Source organism: Hemicordylus capensis, chromosome 1 (assembly GCF_027244095.1).
Source record: "Hemicordylus capensis ecotype Gifberg chromosome 1, rHemCap1.1.pri, whole genome shotgun sequence".
Lineage (NCBI taxonomy): Eukaryota > Metazoa > Chordata > Lepidosauria > Squamata > Cordylidae > Hemicordylus > Hemicordylus capensis.
The window spans coordinates 268808532-268830232 of record NC_069657.1 but is presented as its reverse complement, the minus strand read 5'-3'; the positions used below and the strand labels follow the sequence as shown (position 1 = coordinate 268830232).

At 39.5% G+C, this 21701-nt stretch overlaps 1 protein-coding gene across 8 annotated transcripts in view; it reads left to right on the top strand.

The window, feature by feature from the left end:
* The window catches only part of KLHL29 (kelch like family member 29), a 594606-nt gene that overhangs the window by 342146 nt on the left and 230759 nt on the right, over window positions 1–21701 (top strand). For all 8 annotated transcript variants that reach the window (XM_053285144.1, XM_053285141.1, XM_053285142.1 and 5 more), the window contains 2 exons: window positions 17134–17275; window positions 18056–18598. In XM_053285144.1, coding sequence (XP_053141119.1) covers window positions 17134–17275; window positions 18056–18598 — 685 coding nt within the window. The remainder of the gene's footprint in view (window positions 1–17133; window positions 17276–18055; window positions 18599–21701) is intronic.

The following is a 21701-nucleotide window of genomic DNA, read 5'->3' as shown; positions in this document are numbered from 1 at the left end:
CAGAGCAGACAATCGTGTGGGCGGCCAATCCGGCTGCCCAGGGCTCCCTCCCCAATCATGAGTGGCGAGCGTGGAGCCCGCTCACTCGAAGAAACCGATCGTGAGACCCGGCTTCCAGTGTTAAACTGGCCCTGTGATTGTTTATGCTAAGATAAAGTGAACTAAAATGCTATGAGTATTTGCACTATAAAGCACTACTAATTCAGATGGCATCTTTTTAACAAAGGCAAAACCACAGTTAAACCTGCCTATGTGCAAAAATTACTTTTTATTCTTTTTAATTAGTGCTGGTCTAACGCTTTTAGTTAAATAATGTATTTGATGAATATAATAATGCTATTGCCCATCAAATAAATTATTCAGTTAGGTTTTTGGTGGGTTGGTGTTTTTTTGTTTTGTTTTTGTTTTGGTTTTTTTGTCTTATTCAAATAGCTTCAAAGATGGTTGAAAGATACCAATTGAATAATATATTGGAATTATTCATAGCTGGAGTTTTGTGTATTTCACTTCTCTACAGTTCTGCTATGCAATGAGTTTGGTATCCAGAGAATCAATATTTTCACTGATAATCAAATAACGTTCCTAGCATTTGTGGTGGTAGTGAGAAGCTGGAAGTATTTGGGCAGTATCTAGAGAATGCTGAGGAAACAGAGGTGTGATCAGCAGAATATCAGTAGTCTGTGGGTTGGCTTCCAATACTCTGTTCAGCAATTTTCCACAGTTACTTTTTCTATATTGCACAAGTCAACTTGCTAAATCATCCATTGCAACATATGCTCTTTCTCTGCCATCAGTTTCCCTTTTTTGTCCACTGCTAATCCTTGCAAACAAATTCTAATTCTTCTAGAAGCACATTATTGGAAGCCGAATAACTTACATTAAGTAAGCAGATGTATGTAGATTCATTTGATTTGCATAGTTCTGGGCACAGAATTTTAGTTTCCTGAGTAAAGAGTACACAGAGTTCTGTTCAGAGGTTGCTGTTTTTTAAGTGTTACTGAATAAATAATTGTATTCTGTTCCCAGCCATATTTGTTATTTTAATACATGTGACAGTCCCCATCCCCCCCACTGAAAGGCACAATGTTGGATAAGTTAGATGACAGAAGAATTGGGGAGAAAATGTTTCTGTTCTTAAAATTATTGTTTTTCCCCTTGTAGCTCATTTAGTACAGTGTTGTGTTTGAAGTGTATAGGAACTGGAACAATTGATCTTGTGGAGTTGCCTGTAGATAGATGTCAGGATAAATCTATCTGTGGCATAGTTAAAATATAGACACTTTTGTAGAGAAGTTAATATACTGCCAGCTCATTGCACAACTAATTGTTCAAGAAGTAAGGAAGAGGAAATGGAATTAAATTTCTGTTGTCATGGAAATGCCATGGTGCTCTGAGGCAGTATTAGACCTTTTATATATTGATCTGGAGGCTGAAGTATTAAAGTGCAAAGAAAGAGGCCAATAATGATGGTGGATCTGGGTTACAGCATGTATCCAAAGTGTGCAGATCGCGAACACTTCAGCAAAGTTGCCATTCTAGTACTCTTGGATTGAATCCACTCAAATGATCAATTTAAAAAAGAAAATCTATGTATTTTCTTAAAAGGGGAAGTGAGACTCTTGCCATTACACATTTATTTTCCTATATAAAGCAGCCAGTTTAGCAGAATTAAAGCATAATTTAAAGGTTTAAAGGGTCTCTGTGAAGTATGAAACAAGCCAGAGGCACAGAAGTGGCTTGGACATTTGAAGGGTTGCCAGTACTCCTGGGCTGAAGCCCATTAAGGTCATCAGACTCAAAATGAAGGAGGGTGTTGATGTCAAACATTTGTCCAAGGACATTTTTTAAAAGGAGGGGGGAGAGTGAGGAATTCCTTCTAATATATACAATTGCTTGTTCTATTTTTTGCCTGGGGCGGGGGAGAGATGTGCTTATAATAGCTGACTTGTTTGTTTTAGCTTTTTCTTGAGCAAGTGCAGATTGGCAAGCCAACTACCTCAGCAATATCTTCTTTTTATTAGCGTTGAAGATCCTTCAATGGTAGATTTAATTTAAGGCCAGCTAAATCACGTCTAGACAAATACATCTGTTATGGAAACGCATTTAATGAATTCCTCGGGCACTAAGTAACAGCTTTGATGTAGCATACTAATACAGAAAGCATTATTTGTATAACTCTCGGAGCAATTGTGATAATAAAATTTAAAATGATGCTGTGTGTATGGATGGGAACTTAGTATAAATTCTAGCAAATATGATTAATAATATTGCAGATGTGTTGGTGAGAGCAAAAACAGTAAGCTAATACTTATGGAAAAATAATTCCTGGGGTTCAGATACAAGCTGAAGAGACTGCATCATGAAGGAGTCATTTCAACTTAAAAGCAATGGAGTAATTTTAGTATTGCCCCTTTCCATTTTTTAAATTTCTTAAACAGCTTCTTCCTTTCTTTCCTTTATATATTTGTTCATAGATATATAGGAGGGAGGGATTTAAAAATAAGTAGATTATGAGCACAGTGTGTCAACTGTTGTTGATAAATGTAAGATTACAATCATACACCTAGTGTTAAACACACAGATTTTAAATGCACTTACTTGGAAATTAATATTATAGATTTACATGAAGTATATTCTTGGTATGTACTTTGCACCACAAATGAAACGTGCAGTCCTGCATTCAGTGATGTGTGCTTACATCACTGATCATCCTTAAATGTATTTTTAGTGAGCTCTAAGAAGATCAGCAGAATTACTCATGAATAAAAATGTTCATGATTTCTGTATCTAAGCTGCAGTTCTGACGTCTATACATCCCATTGGAAAATGTGTCTTTGGAGAAATTGCATGTGTGAATCCTTCCATATGAAAACAAATCCCTGCACATAGAAAACTAGCACTTCAGGGAGAAGGGTATCCAAGAATCTTTTCCTGATATGCTGTTTTTCTTTGCGCAGGAAGTATTGGTTTTTTGCTTAATGAAGGAGTATTCAAATATGCAATTCTGTCTCCAGCAGTCAGGAGATATATTGTCCAGGAAAAGTTTCCCACTACATTATTCTGCAGCATATATTGATAGGCCTGGAGCCAATCCTAGTTCAAATGAAGAATAAATTTTTGAGTGCAAATTATATCAAATGTTATACCAGCATATTAGATTTTATTTTACATCATTGCAACAACCTGTGAATAAGCCTCATGACATGTATGAACCTCCCACGTCCTACAAGCAGGGAAAAGCCAATCAGCTGGAAAACAGAAGAAGGTAGATGAGTGAATGAACTGGAAGGGATGCAACAGATACAAGCTAGTGGGGCAACAAATATCCCTGGGCCCCTGAGGGATGGACCCTTCACTAGTAGGGTGATAACTTGTTCTTTGTTCTGGCACCAATCTGAAGAAGAGGAGAAGAAGATGGGAGGATGGGAAGGGCCCGTCTTCACTTTCTGTCCCAGGGCCTACTCCAGCTTTGCTACACTCCTGTGCAGCTGACTTCATGGGGCCAAGTCTTATTCTCTTTTAATGCTCAGAGTCTCCTTTCATGCACTGCCATACTCTTGAGCTCTTGATGTAGATTTCAGCCCTTTCCTCACTGCTAACATATGAACAAGTGCTAGCTATTAAGGTCTCATGGACAGCTTTGGGCAATGAAGCTGAGGAAGGCAGCCTCTCTTCCACCTCAGTTCCCTTCTCACAAAACCTTTTTCCTTTAAAAAAAAACCACAAACTGGCATTGTTCTTCCCCTTCCAGCTTGCATTTTCTGAACAAGGTCTCCTGACTGGTATTTATTATTTATTTGTTTGTTTGATTTATACACCGCCCTTCCAAAATGGCTTCTGGGCCAACATCCATTGCAATGTGAACAGTGGAAGGGGTAGATAGGAAATCAGTATATGTATAGTTCTGTAATCAATGTGCTCAAGAGTTGCCCTCTGCCAGCAATTATTGCAGCCTCAACTAAGTCTAAATCAGTGCTGCATAACTGCTGCCCTCCTGCAGATGTTGAACTACAACCAGGAGCAGAGGAAGTCCAGCAGTAGCCCGGGTCCAGCCTGCTGACACAGCCCCCCTAGCTTCGCCCCCTGCATCTGTTGTCAGACGCTAAGCATCAGATGCAGGGAGCATAGCTTTGCTTGCAAATGTTTTCAGGCAAAATCCCCAGCCATGACGGCATTCACAGTGTGGCCAGAACAGCTCTCCCTGCCTAAAAGGCAGGGACGCTGTGAACACGGCGTTGGTTTTGCTTGCAGGGAGAGCCGCTCCGGCCACGCTGCGAACACAGCGCTGGCCAGAGATTTTGCTTGCAAAAGTTTGCAAGCAAAGCTATGCCCCGTGCGTCTGATGTCAGACTCAGGGGGCGTGGCTGGGGCACAGCACCTGTGGGGCGTGGCCCGAGTTCTTCGAACCTATTTGCTCAATGGTGGCTCCGCCCATGACTACAATGCTCATCATCCCTGAGGATGATGGGTGTTGTAGTCCAAAAACTGCTGGAGAGCTAAAGCTGTCTGGTCTACATCTTTTAAAGTGCTATTGCTCGTTTGCCAAGCTATGCTCAAGAACAACTGACCTGCCCTTATTTATTTATTTTTCTCCTTTCCACCAAAGGACTTCCTTCAGTAAAATTTTATAGCATCGCTTCTCACCACTAATTTGCCTACCAATGGAGAGCTACAGGTCTGCCATCTGTAAACTGAAGATGGGGTACCTATAGAGGAAAAATAGGTATTGATTAAAACTAGCCAAGGCATCTTGTAAATTTAGACCCTTTTCACACAACAGGTTTTCCTTTCATCCCCTATGATAAACTGTTTAGGAACTTGGTCATTGACAAAGGATGCATGCTTTTGGACTGGTTTAGTTATCATGTTAGATGCAAGTATTTCTTATGTTTTCATAATTGTAAACCCTCATACTGATATATGCATCTTAATATCCCCCAAATAACCTCTCTCTATTATTAGTAATATTTTATTGTCCTCTCTCCTTTTCTTTGATGTTGTTTATTTGTTTTAAAAGGACTTTTCAGCAGTTATTTTCCTATGAAAGTACTTTGCTTCTCTACAGAGGCGTAACTAGGGAAAACGGCGCCCGGGGCAAGCACTGAAATGTCGCCCCCCCACCGCGCCCCCCTGCCCCCCCCCCACATACTACATTATACTTAGGTTTTTCCTCACAAGCGCCCGCCGCCGCTGCCAAGCCAGGCCACTGACTGGCCGCCAGGTGCCAGAAAAGCAATGCGGGGGGGGCGCAGGCAGCGCGGAAGGGACCGCTTGTGGGGAAGGGGGCACCGACGCGCTCCCTTGACTGCTGCAGCGCTGCTGCACTGAGCAGGAAACATTTGTATTAACAAAAAAATTTTAAAAAAATTAAAAAAATTGGTCATGACGGCGCCCCCCATGTGACCAGAAAAGATGGCGCCCGGGGCATGTGCCCCCCCTGCCCCCCCTATAGTTACGCCTCTGCTTCTCTATACAGTAGTCTCTGAGGTAGCTAAGTAGTTCTGTACCTCATCAGTAGCTATTCTTGCTGATAAAAGGTTGTTTTTCAATCTAGGTGGTACAATAGATCTGGGTCAGTTTTACTCCCTCCATCCCTGTTTTATTAAAACCAAATATAATCCAAAGGGATCCGTTCTTTCATGCTTCAGGTGTTTGTGAAGTGCCTATTACAGCTGAGTTCTTATCAATCACCAGAATTCTTAAGCACTTTCATAATTCAAGTATCACTAACATAGATACTTTGAATGTAATAAGATTAGCGTTCTGTTCTGCTAGCATTTCTGTTACATCTGACAAACTATTAGAGAACCTATACAAATACAAAATATCTATTCATATTTTGTAGGCAGTTTTTAATGCCTTTCACATACTGAATGTTCGTAGAAGAAAGCACATGACATCTGTTTAATCTATATGAATGGGTAAATATATTTTGTCTAATTCTGAGCCCAATTTGCACCATGGATAAATTTAGTTTCAACTTAGGAAATATGATAAGGAGAAGAGTGTGGGGAAATAATAAAAATGAAGAATAAAAACTGAGGGGGAAATAGCTATCAATTAATACTTGGAAGCATGGAGGAAAGAATAAAGAGAGAGAAAATAATGAATGAGGGGGAATATATGCTGCTAAGACAGAGCAATGTGTTAATATATAAAAGGATTCACTTGATTTACGCTGCACTTGATGTGTCTGACTGCTTGCATGTAAGGTTTGTGCTTACACTTAAGAAAACTAAACTATTTGTAATCTGGGAATGGCATAACAAACTGAATAAATAGAAATGTTTGCAAAAATCACAAGCACACATGGGTGATCATTTATCTTTACTGATCAGCATTTTAAATTAACAGGAGATGCTGATTTGCAACATATGGATGCATCTCTTACACTCTAAAATCCTTTTAGGGTATTCTAAAATGCTGGATTGATGGTGCCACATATTGGCTGAAAATGGAAACTGTTAAAGATGTTGAAAGATTCCTCCTACTTACCAGTGGCTCTTCCTTTGTTTTACACTACTAATATTTTTATAGTAATTTTTATTCTATTCCTATCCAGAGGAATTCTCCATGTACCTGGACCAACCCAAGTCTTGTGTACAATATGCAAAGAATGTTTGGGTTAGAGTTTTTAATTTGTCATCATGTCTCCTATACATGTAGTTCTTAGACATGCAGGCATGCTGAGAATATCTTTATATGTTATCTTAGATCAGGGATTCTCAGTCTTGGGTTCCCAGATGATGTTGGACTTCAACTCCCATAATCCCCAACCAAAGGCCACTGGGGCTGGGGATTATGGGAGTTGAGATTATTGAGATTATTATTATTGAGATTATTGAGATTATGAAGTCCAATAACATCTGGGGTCCCAAAGTTGAGAATCCCTGTCTTAGATATCTAATTACAAGCAAGATATCCTTTTGTTGTTTCCAAATGGACAACAGGAACATCATGGTTTAGAACTACTTGTCTGTTTTCCAGTCAATGTCCACTCAGCTTCATTAAAGCACTCCTGTCATCAATGGTACACCAGTCTCTGGAGATAAAGCAATGGTTGTAACTATGGTTTGACTGATGTCTGAATTTGACAAATCCTGGTTTGCAATTGTCTGGCAAACCAGAAATGGAAACAATGAAATGAAATAGGTTTGTAAGCAATGGTTTGTGTTAACTGTGGTTTGGCTACAGTGTGAATTGGCAAACTTGGTGAAAACTATGGTCTACAAATCTACTTCAAATTATGGTTTCTAATTTGACTTTGCTAGCTGATCACAAAATGTGGTTTGTCAATTCATTCATCATGCCAAACCATAGTTTAGCTTTCTTAACTGTGGCTTGACATAATGCCTGAATTAAGCTTTGTGTGGTTGCAACCAAGTCAGTGCACACAAATAATTACCACACGGAGCAGCTGCCTAACAGATGCCATTTCAAAAAGTCTCCCCTTCACTTTTTGTGAAGTTGGGCATAGCTTCTTTTGGATAGTGAAATGGATATTTCTGCTCTTCTGCATTTTGTGAGTATATATGCACAATCACTTAACATAGATTAGTTTTTCATCAGTGCCGGTTGCACTCACAATCAGGGTTGATTAAAGTGTGGCTTTTCCATACTCTTTCAATGCATATAGATGAGCGAAGTGGGAATTCTAATTTAATGATTGTGCATATAGAGCCAGGGAGTGGTAACTATTCCTGATGAATTAACATGAAGTACAGTAGTGGGTATGGGACCTATGAAAGCTTTTTAAAAGTCACTTGTAATGAAACACATGTGCTAGCATTATTTGAAGGGATCTTAGCACTCTGAACAAAATGCATTTCATCAGTTTTAGAGTCTGTTTTGTAAATTGTTGTCATGTTTCTGGAGACAAGGCATTCTGCAAGGCACACTGGCATCTTGGATTCGTGTGTGTGTGTGTGTGTGTGTGTGTGTGTGTGTGTGTGTGTGTGTGTCTTTTCATGTTCAAAATTCATTTGTGTTAACTGGTAGCACTTGATACTGCTTTCAATTTACCTAAAAGTCCTCGTCCCCCAGCTAGGTGCCAGTTCACTGTAGAATTCTAAAATTCAGTGAGTTATCTCCAGGGTAACACTATCGAAACTTCATACAGCCTTGTCATCTTGTCAACCACTAATGACACTGTAGACTACATTTCCAAATAACATCTCTTTAAATGCACCAGGGTTTTACCTGAGGGAGAGAATGGAGAGGTGTCAGCTTCTTGCATGTAAGTGCACTGTTATTTTGTGGGAGTATAATTTTCATCCGTTTTATATGGCCAGTTTTTATTATATTTGTTTTAGAGATGCTTTCACTTCCCACTTGGAATATTTTATCTTTTTAATGAGAGCTTCAGCCATAGGAATCATTTTTTTAAAATTAAAAAAAAATCTAAGTAAATTATAACAACGACCATAGATTTAAAAACAACAAATATAACTTCAAAACTCAATATCATCATGTTCATCTAGTAGTGCATGACCCTTCAAGATACTGAATATAAATGGCAGTTGCTAAATTTGGTGTGTGTTTCAAATGGAACATCTGTTTAAGTGTTTGCCTGGCTCAGGTACCTTAACACTGAAGTTATGATCTGATTCATTTCATAAGATTTACATTAAGCCAACAAAATATATCCAAAGAGATTTGCATATACTGAACAAATCTGCTCTATGGGGTGTGTTAGACCCTGTTGCCGGGGTGGTGGTGGAATATCATATCCATAAAAGCCCTCATGCAAATGTAAATCCCATAAGAAGTCCCACTTGCTAGCCTTACACATTGGCAAAGTTATTTCTGCATAGCCTTTTTTGTTTTTGTTGTTGTTTTGTTCTGCAGTTGTCTTAGTCAATCTTATTATATGTTGTTGAGTTTTACAGTATAGTAATGTTAATGTGTGCGGGTAGCACCTTAGACTATCCCCAAGAATAAATCATGAGCGCATGTACCTCTGTATGCTATTGGTCTTTTATACAAGGTAGATAAGTTGAAGCTGGAAGTGGCTGTGGTCAAATTACTGACGGACTGTGGTCAAATTACTGATCTTGTATTGGCCAAATACTGAGTTGCTGCATGTAGAAATGAGACACCCGTCTAACATAAGGGTAAAGAAATTGCATGTTGGACATTGTATGGTGGGTAAGGGCATGACTGGGAATATGAGAATGTTTGTCCTATGTTGTATTGATTGCTGGGTGGCTTTTGCCTTACCTTGAAATATGAGAAGAGAGCTGGTCTTGTGGTAGCAAGCATGACTTGTCCCCTTAGCTAAGCAGGGTCTGCCCTGGTTGCACATGAATGGGAGACTAGAAGTGTGAGCACTGCAAGATATTCCTCTCAAGGGATGGAGCCACTCTGGGACGAGCAGAAGGTTCCAAGTTCCCTCCCTGGCTTCTCCAAGATAGGGCTGAGAGAGATTCCTGCCTGAAACCTTGGAGAAGCTGCTGCCAGTCTGCAAAGACAATACTGAGCTAGATGGACATATGGTCTTACTCAGTATATGGCAGCTTCCTATGTTCATATGAGACATGACTTTCTGGTTGATCTAGGCATATAGATACTGCTATGACTTAGCCCTCACTGTACAGGCAGCGCTGTATATAGTAGGGATGAAAATATATTTTAATAAAATATCTGTTTAGATTGTGAGCCCTTTGGGGACAGGCAGCCATCTTATTTATCTATTTTTCTATGTAAATCACTTTGAGAACTTTGGTTGAAGATTGGTATATAACTAATAGTAGTGAGCTTTGGTTGAAGAGTGGTATAGTAGTAGTAGTAGTAGTAGTAGTAGTAGTAGTTTAAACTCTCTATTTTGTTTAGCTGTTATAAGAGGATGGGAAGTAAGGTGATGAACAGCCAACAGCTGAAGAGAAAGGTGGAAGAAACAGAAGGGTTTTTAGGACACTGCATTAAGCCCACAGGCAACAGAAGCTACCTCAAGGAACCGTGTAGGAAACTGCTTACAGACATTTGCAACTGAAATTGATTAAACTTGCAACTTAAGTTGATTAAATTGCAAACAAAAAACCAACCCACACACACCAAAATTAATTTGAATGTTTATGTTGTTATTATGTAGTTATACTTCAAAATAACTAAGTTTCATTATAAATGTCAGTCATCACCCTTATTTGTTCCTTTGGTATTTATAACTAAAGGTGTAAAGTGTGCTGTCGAGTTGGTGTTGATTCCTGGTGACCACAGAGCCCTGTGGTTGGTAAAATACAGAAAGAGTTTACTATTGCCTCCTCCCACGCAGTATGAGATGATGCCTTTCAGCATCTTCCTATATCGTTGCTGCCCGATATAGGTGTTTCCCATAGTCTGGGAAACATACCAGCAGGGATTTGAACCAGCAACATCTGGCTTGCTTATCAAGTCATTTCCTTGCTGCGCCATTAGGTGGTTAGTACAAGGTAATTCAGTTGCTTTGCAGTCCCAGTCAGAAATATAGATTCCTCTAAAGCTTAATCCCCTATAGTCTGAAATACAGAGGGAGACACCCCCATTCTCACATGATAGATGCCAAAGGCCTCATTCTGCAGATCCTTTTAGACCCCTCTTTTCTGCGTCTTTCATCAGACACACAGACTCACGCACACACACCTGACACCCCCATAGCCATACTGCAAGGTCAAAGTGGTCATTATATTCATATTTCACAGATCTCACTCCAGTACATTAGATTTGATATACCTTCTGTAAATAGGACAGGAGTGCAGAAATGTTATCTGTCAACTGGTCACAGAGCTGCTTTGCTTTTGCAGTTCTGCAGAAGCTCCAGGATGATGTTCTCTTAATACTCTTTCTTGTGAAGGATTAGTATATATTTTGCAGCTGACGTAATTAGGTTGTATCCACTGTCATCTTCCCCTTTTCTGCCCTTGCTTCATTCCTAGCACGGACATTTTGCTAGGTCCAGGATAAAGAAATCAGGGAGCCTATTACAGTTCTAAAGCGCCTGCCAGATGTTTTCTACCTCCGGGCAGCAGCTCCACTCATTCCATCTTTCTGTTTCTTGTGCACATTGAACATCTCTCTAGAGGAGAGCCATTATCTCTGCCTTTTGTAGCATCTCTGTGTGTGTGTGTGTGTGCGCGCACGCATGCATGCACGCGTGTGTTTTCCTGGGAAATTTTAGCCCCCAGATTTGTGGTTTCTGTGATGCTGCCATGCCTTTCCTCATGAATACTGGATAGCTGAGAGGGTATTTCTAAGTCATTTAACAAGATAATTTCAAATATATATATTTAAATGTTAGAGCAACTATTTCAGTTGGGTTGTTTTTTCCACAAAAAAGCTATATATGGAAGCCCTGCAAATAAGAAATCTGTATCATGACTGAGTATGGGTATAGTGGACAATAACGTATTCAGAAAGGGTTTTTCCTGTGGTTATCATTATGTGTTGGCACAGTTTACATCTCTTTATGTATATAGCGGATAGCAGAGCATTTAAAGCAATACCGATGCTCTTGTTTTTATGCTTCTAGCTGAATGCAACATCCTAAATGCTAAGTTCAAGTAAATTAAAATGTGTTCTAGAGGGTTGGGGAAGATAAGAATTGTAGGCAAAGCCTATTTTTAATTTTACCAAACTGCTGTTTAAAAGCTGTTTATTTCCTCAACAGTGTGGGTGTATTCCCAGTTGAAAGTAAATACCATACCTCAATGAGGAGAGAATTGAAAGTGTCATCTTGGCATAAGTGAGCAGATACGGTCATAAATGGGCAGATATCATCTCATGTGACAGAGAAGGGGAAAATAGGTTTTCATATCTGGCAAAAAGGGAAAAAAAGAACTCAGCTGTGAGATGTATATCGACTTTGCCACCTGAAAAGAGGAAACTACAAGAAACATCCTTTTCTCTACCCCATCCCACCCCAGGGAACATTAATTCACATTAGCAACAGTATAACGTTCAGCTCGGTTGATATTCCAACTCTAAGAAGTGTAATGATCCTGACCCATTTGACATAGCTACTGCATTTTTAGAGTGCCCAAACTCTTGTTCTGGCAGTCAGCAAAGCGGGTTTGTCTGTCTTGATATGTGTATTGCTGTGTCTGTAACCTGGGCAACAACTGGTGAGAACTGGCCAGGCTTCCCCAAACAGGTGTCCAGTAGAAATTCTATCCCAACCAATGATTCAACACTTACATATTGCCTGCTTCAGATCATTCTTGATTAGCACATGGAATTAATACTTCATCTTAGAATAAACGTTCCCATTTGGCTCTTCAGAAGCCCTGACTCTTTCAGGCTCTTATGGTTTGTAAGGTATTGGCTCGTATCAAAAGGGAGGGCTGAACACCCATTTATAAATCCTATGGGTTTTCAGTTTTAAAAATAGGTAGGTCCAGAAGCCTCCTCTCTCACTTCTTGAAGTGCATTTTTCCTGATGCTTGCATAAAGAAGACCTAGCTGGTGGGAACCCAGAAACTGTGTCACTGGTGTGGGCACTTGGAAATGGCCTTCAGGAGAGCTTTTACCAACAATGTAACAAAAGCATATCTGTGCTCCTTTATACCATCATAGGCCAAAGAAACTATGCATTGTAGCAACGTTTAGAACTACAGTGGTTGTGTTCTGAATTACAAGTGATCCATCTGACACTCTTCTAATATACCTGTCTTTCTATTGCACTAATGTGCTTCTGCACCTTCATATGCTTAAATGCTCTGTGGTACTGCTGCGAAGCAAATATTTTAGTTTTGTTCCATGGAACTGAGGCTACCCTAATGCCTGGTGAGCGTACGTAAAAGTCCAAAAGCCCATTTGGGATGATAGCAATTGATGATTACCATTTTTGTGGTTCTCTTTTAATATTAGAAAAGGAAATCAACTGAGGATGCAAATCTAGGAGGTTTGGCCCCCATGTCTTCCACAGCTTGTTTTTTGGCTGTTCCATTATAGCATTGATCCCAAAGAAACATCTGCAAAATTGTATTCATTTGTATTCAGCATAGTGCAATGGTATCACCGTCCATGCAATACATAACTGTGGTCAGATTTCAGAGGCAGGACTGCAAGCTAGTGGTTTTCATGCAGTGCAGAAGCTAAACTTAATGTGCATGTGGTTTATGTAGTTTTCCAGAAACTGCTGTATAACTGCAAATAAAAACTCAGGTGAATGTGAGTATAAAGATAGTGAAAATGTGCTAGACTATGATTTGTTTAAACTAGGGGTGCACATCTTTTCCCCAAAACCCAGGAGTCAGGCAGGCTTTCTTCGAGGCAATTTGGTCTGAAGGGAAGGAGAAGAGGGGCCTGAATGCATCAGTGAGGAAAGGGTCCTGCTATTCCTCATGTGTTTTTATCTCTTCTCACCTTCCTTCTAGCAGCACATGTGGGAGGCAGAGAAATCTGGTTTCTATCCATGTCAAACAGCCTAGACACTGACTTCTAATTTGGAACTAACTACCATATCTAGTATATAATAATAATAATAATAATAATTATTATTATTATTATTATTATTCCCTACCCTTCAATTTCAATACAAACACAGCATATCATAGCATTAAAATATGAATTGCTATTGTGTTATCACTAAAGAAAATAGAGGAAAGTAAGGAGAGAATTATAACCAAACTAATGGGGGTGAATCCTCCTAAATATACAAATAATTACTGTATTAATTTGAGAAGGAAAGCTATGTGTACTTAATAAAGTAAGACACCTCTATACTGATAGATGATAAGGAAGCATTCTTTTGACAGTTTTCAGCATAGGACATGAAAGGATGCCAGAAAGCCCCCACCCCCACCCCCGCCAAAAAAAAAAAAAGAGCTTCCAATTTGCCCCTAGTTTTCACACTTTTAATAAGATATGTTAATCTTCCCCACCCCATTGCAAGATGTTCTCAGACTTGCCTGTGCTGTGATGCCCTTTGGTTTCTGGATTTTTGCATCCCTATGCTAAACTTTCCTGTCCATCTTTTTCTTAAATGTGTTTTCTTGAATATCTGAGCCACAGAAAGAGCTTTGAGAGGTTGCCTTTTTATGCAAGTAGACATTTGGCCTCCCCCCCCACCCCACCTGCCATCCTTTTGAAACACACACCGGAGAGTGTGTTTTGAGCAATTTGCCTCTTTCATGTGTTCCATATTTAATTCAAACAAGCATCTGATATGAAAGCTGAAGAGAAAAGTACAGCATAATGCAATTAGTTTCTGTGATGTCTATGGAACATTTTATGCAACTCTTCTCTTTACAGCGGCCAGTGAACATAACAACAGATAATTGAGTCTAAAAGGCATGCTCCAATGTTCCTACACAGACACAATGTTCCTTTACTTTATAATGCTAAATAATTAAGCTTTCTGAATTTGGAACATACTCATTTTTATATTTTGGGCCAGGGATGGGTAGCAGTTCTAATGTAGTAATTTGTTTAGTAGCAAAAATAACCTAGTGTTTTGCTTTTTAAATATAATAAATAATCAGAAGATTATTGAGCAGTTCATCCCTTCTCCAGGTTGTATTGCCTGTACTGCACTCCCACAATCATTGGGTGATGTGATTTTATTCTAACTTAATCTGTAGCTTCTTTCTGGTTGAATAAATACAGGCTTAGAAGCGCAGTTTGATCCTAATATGCTAGATGTGCATGTTTAAATCTATTGAGCCATTAAGAACCGGGATTTGGGAGTATGTTCTGTGCAAACGCATGCCTGAAATAAGAATGAACATTTGGTTGACGAGAATGTCCTTATTTATTTTCTATTTGCTAGTCCAGCAAATTTGATTTTTGCACAGAAGCAGATCCCAGGCTGAAACCACATGTTAAAATAGTTGTTCTGTGTGCATTCCCTGTGGCTGGATCCCCATATCCAGCACTTACATGCATGGTTCCTGTTGCAGATGGTTGGTTCTGAAAGCTTGAAAAACAGATACAGTACTAGCTTTATACAGACATTACACTGTATGTGTGTACAGGTGTCTGTACACATATGTTTGTATGAATCATTGTACATGTGTTCATTTTCAAAGTGAGCATGGATGCAGTCTCCCTGAGATGCAGCATACAGGTAGGAAATATACTACTGTATGTTTACTACTGTACGTGCATTAAAAATAATGTGTGGATGACTATACATGGTACAAATCATCATGTCCATACACTGTGCACGGGTTGTGTGTGCACTGAATATCATATGTGAATAGGGCTTATGTCTATCTGGGCAGGGAAAATGAGTCCAGACCCTCCACTCCCGTTGAAGCAATACTTTTGCATATCTCTGGACTAGAGCCACTGGCTGCACATTCAGAAGCCTAGATACCTTGTTTTGGGTGTTTGTTTGTGGTTTCCCATCAGTTTGGTATCAAATACTCATTCTTTGTTATGAGCCCCACCGCCTATAGAGATCATCTGGGAAGGTCCGTCTGCGGTTTCTGCCAGCTCATCTGGTGGATGCTCAGGGATGGGCCTTCTCCATTGCTGCCCCAAGGCTTTGGAATGCGCTCCCTACTGAAATAAGAGCCTCCCCATTTCCATCATCTTTTAAAGGATACGTTTGTTCATCCAGGCTTTTAACTAGATTTATCGAATTTATCATTGTTTTAAAATTTAAAGCTGTAATGTTTGGGTTTTGTTCAAATCTGTATTGTTTTATTGTAAACCACCAACCAGAGATGCGAGTTTTCGGCAGTATATAAATATGTTAAATAAATAAATAAATTCTCCAAATGGATTATTCTCAGAGTAGAAGGTGAGTCTTCTTACAGATGTACGGCCAGCTGTACTATGTGAGCAAGTGCTTACCTGACTCCTTGCTGCTCCTTCAGATCTCGCAGTGGTGGATGAATGGAGGAGCAGCAAATTTTGCCCTTCCTCAAATTTTACCGTCTCTCTCTGTGGGCATTGGCAGCTGCAGCAAGGGTGGCGTGAGCAAGGAGAAAGTCCTCCCTTTTCTTTAAACAAAAAAGGCAAACCTTTTTTTGTTTAAAGGTAAAAGGATGGCAAAAAGCTTAATCCGCCCCTGAGATATCTCCTCAAAATTTACGTTCTCCATGTGGCTTAAGCTCCAAGTAGTTAAACGGTAGTTCTGTAAAAGAGCTTTTAAAAGAACAAGTCTGAAAGCAGTTTTCTCTCCCTTCACAAACAAAAACATAAGGAGAACCTGGGAAGTTCAGTTATCTTAGTCCTATTCAGAGGTTAGGTTGTGCCTGTGACAGATGTTTGTACACACGTACGTGCTTTTGGGCAAATAACTGTATCTGCGTTCATTTAAAACATGAACCTGGGTACAGGCCCCTCATATGTATGGTATAGACAAGAAGTGGGCTTCTGTGCCTGTGTAGCATACATGTGAATAACTATCTCTGCACAGATCTGTACACTCATTGTACAAGTGTTGAGCATAATGTGTGGATACTGCTCTTGCTGAACATTTAGTTTTGTATAATTGTTTATACAGTGTCTTTCTGATTACAGATTCATTTCACAATTAATGAGTCTTGTTTTTTTCAGCACTTTACAGTTGTTTTTAACACTTCTGAAGTATTGCCAGTATAGGCACTTTTGCAGAGGCTCTTAACAGTGTGGTGTAATTTTATTGATTCATCTTTAGGATTGTTTGAATGGTAAATACTAGGACCTGTCCCATTCCACTTTTAAAGAAATTCCAAATATGTATTTTCATTTTTACAAATAGGTTCAAGAAGGCACTGTCTATGTCAAAACAATCAGTAATGTCCGAAAATGTAATTAACGGGGAATGACATTTCTAAAAGTTTGATTTGTAAAATGTGTAGTGCCAACAAACTGATAGTTACGTATGCGCTGACTTCTGTGCCAGACCAATGTCGCCAACATTGCATTAGTGTTGTAGGGAGGCCACAACCACACTTGTGAACCAATACATTGCAGTAAATGTTTATGTTAGGACAATCAGGAACTCTTCTAGGCTGTTGCTTTAAGGCAGTGATGGTAGTTCCGTATTCTAATTAAAGATCTAATAGATTTCCCACAAATAAGTATAATAATTCTGCTCTTGTAATGGAAGCCTGACTAAATGAGTTATGAAACTTCCTTAATGCTATTATGGAAACCTGCGAAATGCCAAAAGGATTCCATGTATATTAGTCTAAATGTGTTGCTTTTTCTCTCAATCTCTGGCAGACACCTTGCATTTCCAAGACGGAGAATCAGCCTCAAGGATTAGCAACGAGTGTAAGGTGGGGCCAGACACCCATCAATCAGTCTACACCTTGGGACACAGATGAGCCACCATCTAAACAGATGAGGGAGACTGAAAACCCAGGTATGCTTTCAGCCTTATTTGTAATTCTGCTGAGGAAAATTGTTCAAAGCAAATTCAATATGCTCTCTCCAATTACCTCTCTAAATAAGACTTTATCATGGGTCCTTTTTTTAAATACTACAGCTGGCTTTGCTTTCTGCTTGTAAAGACCCCCTCAGGTTACTCCTATTTCAGGGCTGATATAAATGTATTAAGAAGCCTGGAAGTTCATTAAAGTGTTTTCTTTTCCCTTCTCTCTCTCTGCCAGGGTTAAAAAAAAAAATCACAAAAAAACACCTCTGCATAATACTTTAAGTCCTCTTTTTATGTCCAGAGCCACCTGAAATGATTTCCAGCTTCCAGACACATATCATACATAGTGCAGCTATGCCAGATGCCTAATTGCAATCTCTTTGTAGTGGCTGGAACACCGTTATTATACGCGCCGAGTGTTTGTCAGGGAACCATGAAAACACGTTAGGGAAAAAGGTTAATTTTCTTGGAAGCATATACTTAAACTGCACAAAGCTAAAAATGCATAAAATTGTAAACACACTACATTGTTAGTTGAGTATTTTTAACATTTGCACTTACCTGCTGTGCTGTAGCACTTTTAGGCACTTACTAGTTTGGAAGGGTTCCAGACCCTCCACCTCTTTATGGGATGTAACAGGAAAGGCGAGGACTCTGCAGAGACAATGACATGGTTGCTGGAATGTTAGCAGCATTTACAGAGAGAGTGTTTTGGGGAGACTTGCTTTTGGCCAAAATTGTTCTTATTGCTAGCTTTCCTTTTTCTAGGTACAGCTCCATGGGTGACAACAGTGGCAGCGGGTAGCCAGCCAGCTCTTATCACTCATTCATATGGGATGACTCAGCCTCCGACCTTCAGCCCAGCAGTGAACGTCCAAGCCCCTGTCATTGGAGTTACACCCTCACTCCCTCCACATGTTACCCCCCAGCTTCCATTAATGCCAGCTCATTACCAGCTTCAGCAGCAGCCTTCACAGCCTCTGAGTAACATGGTTGTGAACCTGCAAAGCCAACCTTTGTACACGAATAGCCAGCCCATTACCATGTCTTCTATGACTGGGGTTGGTCAAGTGACTCACCCAGGCCACAATGCAGTAGGCAATGGTCACATGACTTGTCCTCTCCTGCCTCCACCTCCACCTGCTTTGCCTTCAGCTGCCCTACCTAATAGTGTTCCAGCTACCAATGGGCAGGCTGCTCCTCAGCTTCCTCCCAACCAGACGGGCAGTCAGGACAATACCAATGGGGTACAGATGCTACGGACTGTTGGTGTGGGGAAGTACGAGTTTACAGACCCTTGGCATCCAAAAGGTAAGTCGGGCCAGAACACCTCATGTTTTTGTTGCTTGGTACTTTGGAGTTATATGCATTTTGCGGGATGCAGTATGCTCCAGTATTCAGCTCCTGCCAAAAAGGTGCATGAGAGTCAGCATTGCCAATTAAAGCATCTATAGTGTTGACATTCCTGTGCCAGTACTCCAGCATCAGTTGCCTTTCTCATGAACTGTGGTAGCTTTTCGTGAATTAAAGATGACAGGCTGGTTCCTGGGAGAGGAGAGAGGAAAACTATGCACTCCTATTGGCACTGAATTACACTTTCTAGGGCACCTCAAATAAGTGGAGATTCACATCTCAAAGCACCTGAGACAGCTGTCGCTCTGTGCCGTACAGTTTCTTTTATTTCTGTTAAGGGATGTTTACTTATAAGTCACACCACCTTCTTTCTGTTTTTAAGTTGTGGTGTATTTGGGGGTTGTTGGTTTTTGTTTTGTTTTGTTTTTAGTTTCAGTGTTTTATATGACACCAGACATCTTCAGTATTTAGGGAAAGAACTGGGCCCAGAAATTCCAGTCTGTTCTGGAGGGTTAGTCAGGTCTGACAAGAGCCTCTACGGCTTTTTTCATGAAGTTAGTGTGTTTTGAAATTGACGTATGACCTGTTATTAACACTTCAGGAAAATGTTGGCACAGTAGCAGATAGAGTAATTTTGCTCCAGAGAAGAATGGGTGCACTTAACCTGGTACAGATCCACATTGTGGAATTTGCAGAGCCTTGAACCAACACAGAAATAAATACTGGACCACCTGCAGGGTATACCTGGCCTTTTTTTGCGTGCCTGAACTTTTCCCATGTGGACTACACAATCTGTATTCAGTTCCAAGTTCTGCTGCAGGAACCAATGGAAGGTCTGCCTGGATTCTGCATGGATGCTGTATCTCTCTCATACTCACTCACTCCCAAAATCCACTGTCAAATTTCATGACTGGTTAATCTTAGTCTGTTCCTTTGTTATATTCCAAGGAGAATTCTTGATCAGGTATGAACACAGTTCTCTCCCCAGTTTATGGACCCTAATTTCTGTTTAGCTACCAGTCAGGCTTTCTGGGGGCAGACTGCGTAGTTAGGAAAATGCCCAGGTCACTTGTTACTTTCTCCCCACAAATGTGGCTGCATGCAAGCCTGCAATGCATCTCAGGTGGAGATTTCTTTTGGGAAGATAACCAATGAAAAGGTACTTTTACTTGCATTGCTTTTATGAACACTGAAAGCTTTCAATGCATTACAAGAGCTAGACACAATGGGGTATTATATTTGGCATTCAGTCCCATACCAGACACTAGATGTTATTTTAATTTAATCTGTGTGTGTTCTGTTTTATTTTTCAAGTTAGTCTGCCTCTCTTGGAAAAGTATTAATGTTCCACATATGAAACTGAAATAGACTGGAGCTTAAGAAAAATCTATTAAATCAGTGTGTAAGACCACAAAGGCTCCATTAAGTCTGCTAAGCTATTTGTACACATGAACAGGGCCCATGTTTAAATTATATACTTCAACCTTTTGTGTAGCTTGGTATCAGACTTCATTACTCTAAAATACGTTTCGTTTTGGAGTGAGCAAATCCATACCAAATATCCTATTTTTAAGAATAGTTGCTTCACATGCTGCTTTCTCTAGCAAAGGAGTTGAACTATTTTCATGCTTTTCCTCCTTAACATATATGAGATGACAGTCTCTTAACTTTCCTGCTTCTGTTTGTCTTTTTAATCAATTTTTGTGTTTATGTTTTATGGTTTTTATTGTTTAACTGATTTTAAGATTTTAAAGTGTGGTTTTTACAATTTTTTTCTGTGTTTTAGCTTTGTAAACTGTCTTGAGATGTCTTATGAAAGGCAGTATAAAAACTGAACAAATAGATTTAAATAGATAAATAAATTAGAAACTGTGAACTAGCCTTATGTGCCTACAATTATTTTTATTTCCTAGGAAATTAGTTTTCAAGCATTTATACCTCCTTTAAAACAGGTAAAAGGCTAATTAACTAAGTTAGCTTGATAAATTCAAATTCTTATATTTGAGAGAATTTCTAGAACCAAAATTGGATATAATAGTTAATGTATTGTCAGAATGTCCACTCTATTTTTTAATTCTGATTGGTATTGGTTTACCATGGGGGTAGATGTGTGGGAAGCAAGTAAATTGATAAGGATAGTAAGTATATTAACTATTATATTGAAATAACTGGCTGGAGATAAATCAGAATGCTAATTGCATGAGAACACTTTGTGGCGGGGTAAGCATCATAATTCCCATTGGTGTCCTTTTCTATGAACTTTTGAAGCTGAGATGAGGAAGCAGTACTTCTGTAGAGATAATTAGAGAGACGCTTAGGGAATTTTGTGTATTATGGATCAATGTTCTACCACAGTTTTTGAGGGATACACAGTTTACCCCAACTCTCCTTTTTTGACCTCATGGGGAAACCTGATTGGACCCAAATTCTCGTTTTGAACATTCAAGTTTTTAAAAAGCCAGTTATCCTCTTGCATGTTGCCTCATTAAAACCACGGTGCTTTTACTATTTTCATAACATGAAGTAGTCCTATTATAGAATTTTCAGTTCCTCCAACTGAAACCAGCAGTAGGTAGAGCCCATGAATGGAAATCAATGCTTTCATTCTTAGAATACATGCATCACATGTAGAATGGTGAAGCAGATATTGGCGTTAACTGATGACAGCTGTCAACATATTAGCTTTACAATTTTTTCATAAATTGTTAAGCACGCAGCTGTTGTTCCATAAATTAGATTTTACTAGCTTCTCTATTTACAGTCATCAGCATCTGATTTGTTCCCACCAGTTTTAATGGTAAAGACCCTATACAAATACCTGAAAAGCAAAGCTAGATGGGGGGAGGGGATTTTCTTCTTCTCATTCTTAAAACCCTTTACTTCAAAGCTATAATTGAGCTTGTCAAATCTAATGTCAAACAAGTGGATATATAATCGACTAAAATAGGAGAAACCTTCAATTCAGCAGCCAGGCCTTAAACCTTTGCCACGTTTAGAAGGATATTCCTGATATAAACAATCTTGAGTTCATAAAGAGAGTGTTTGTTTTAATTTCCCTCCT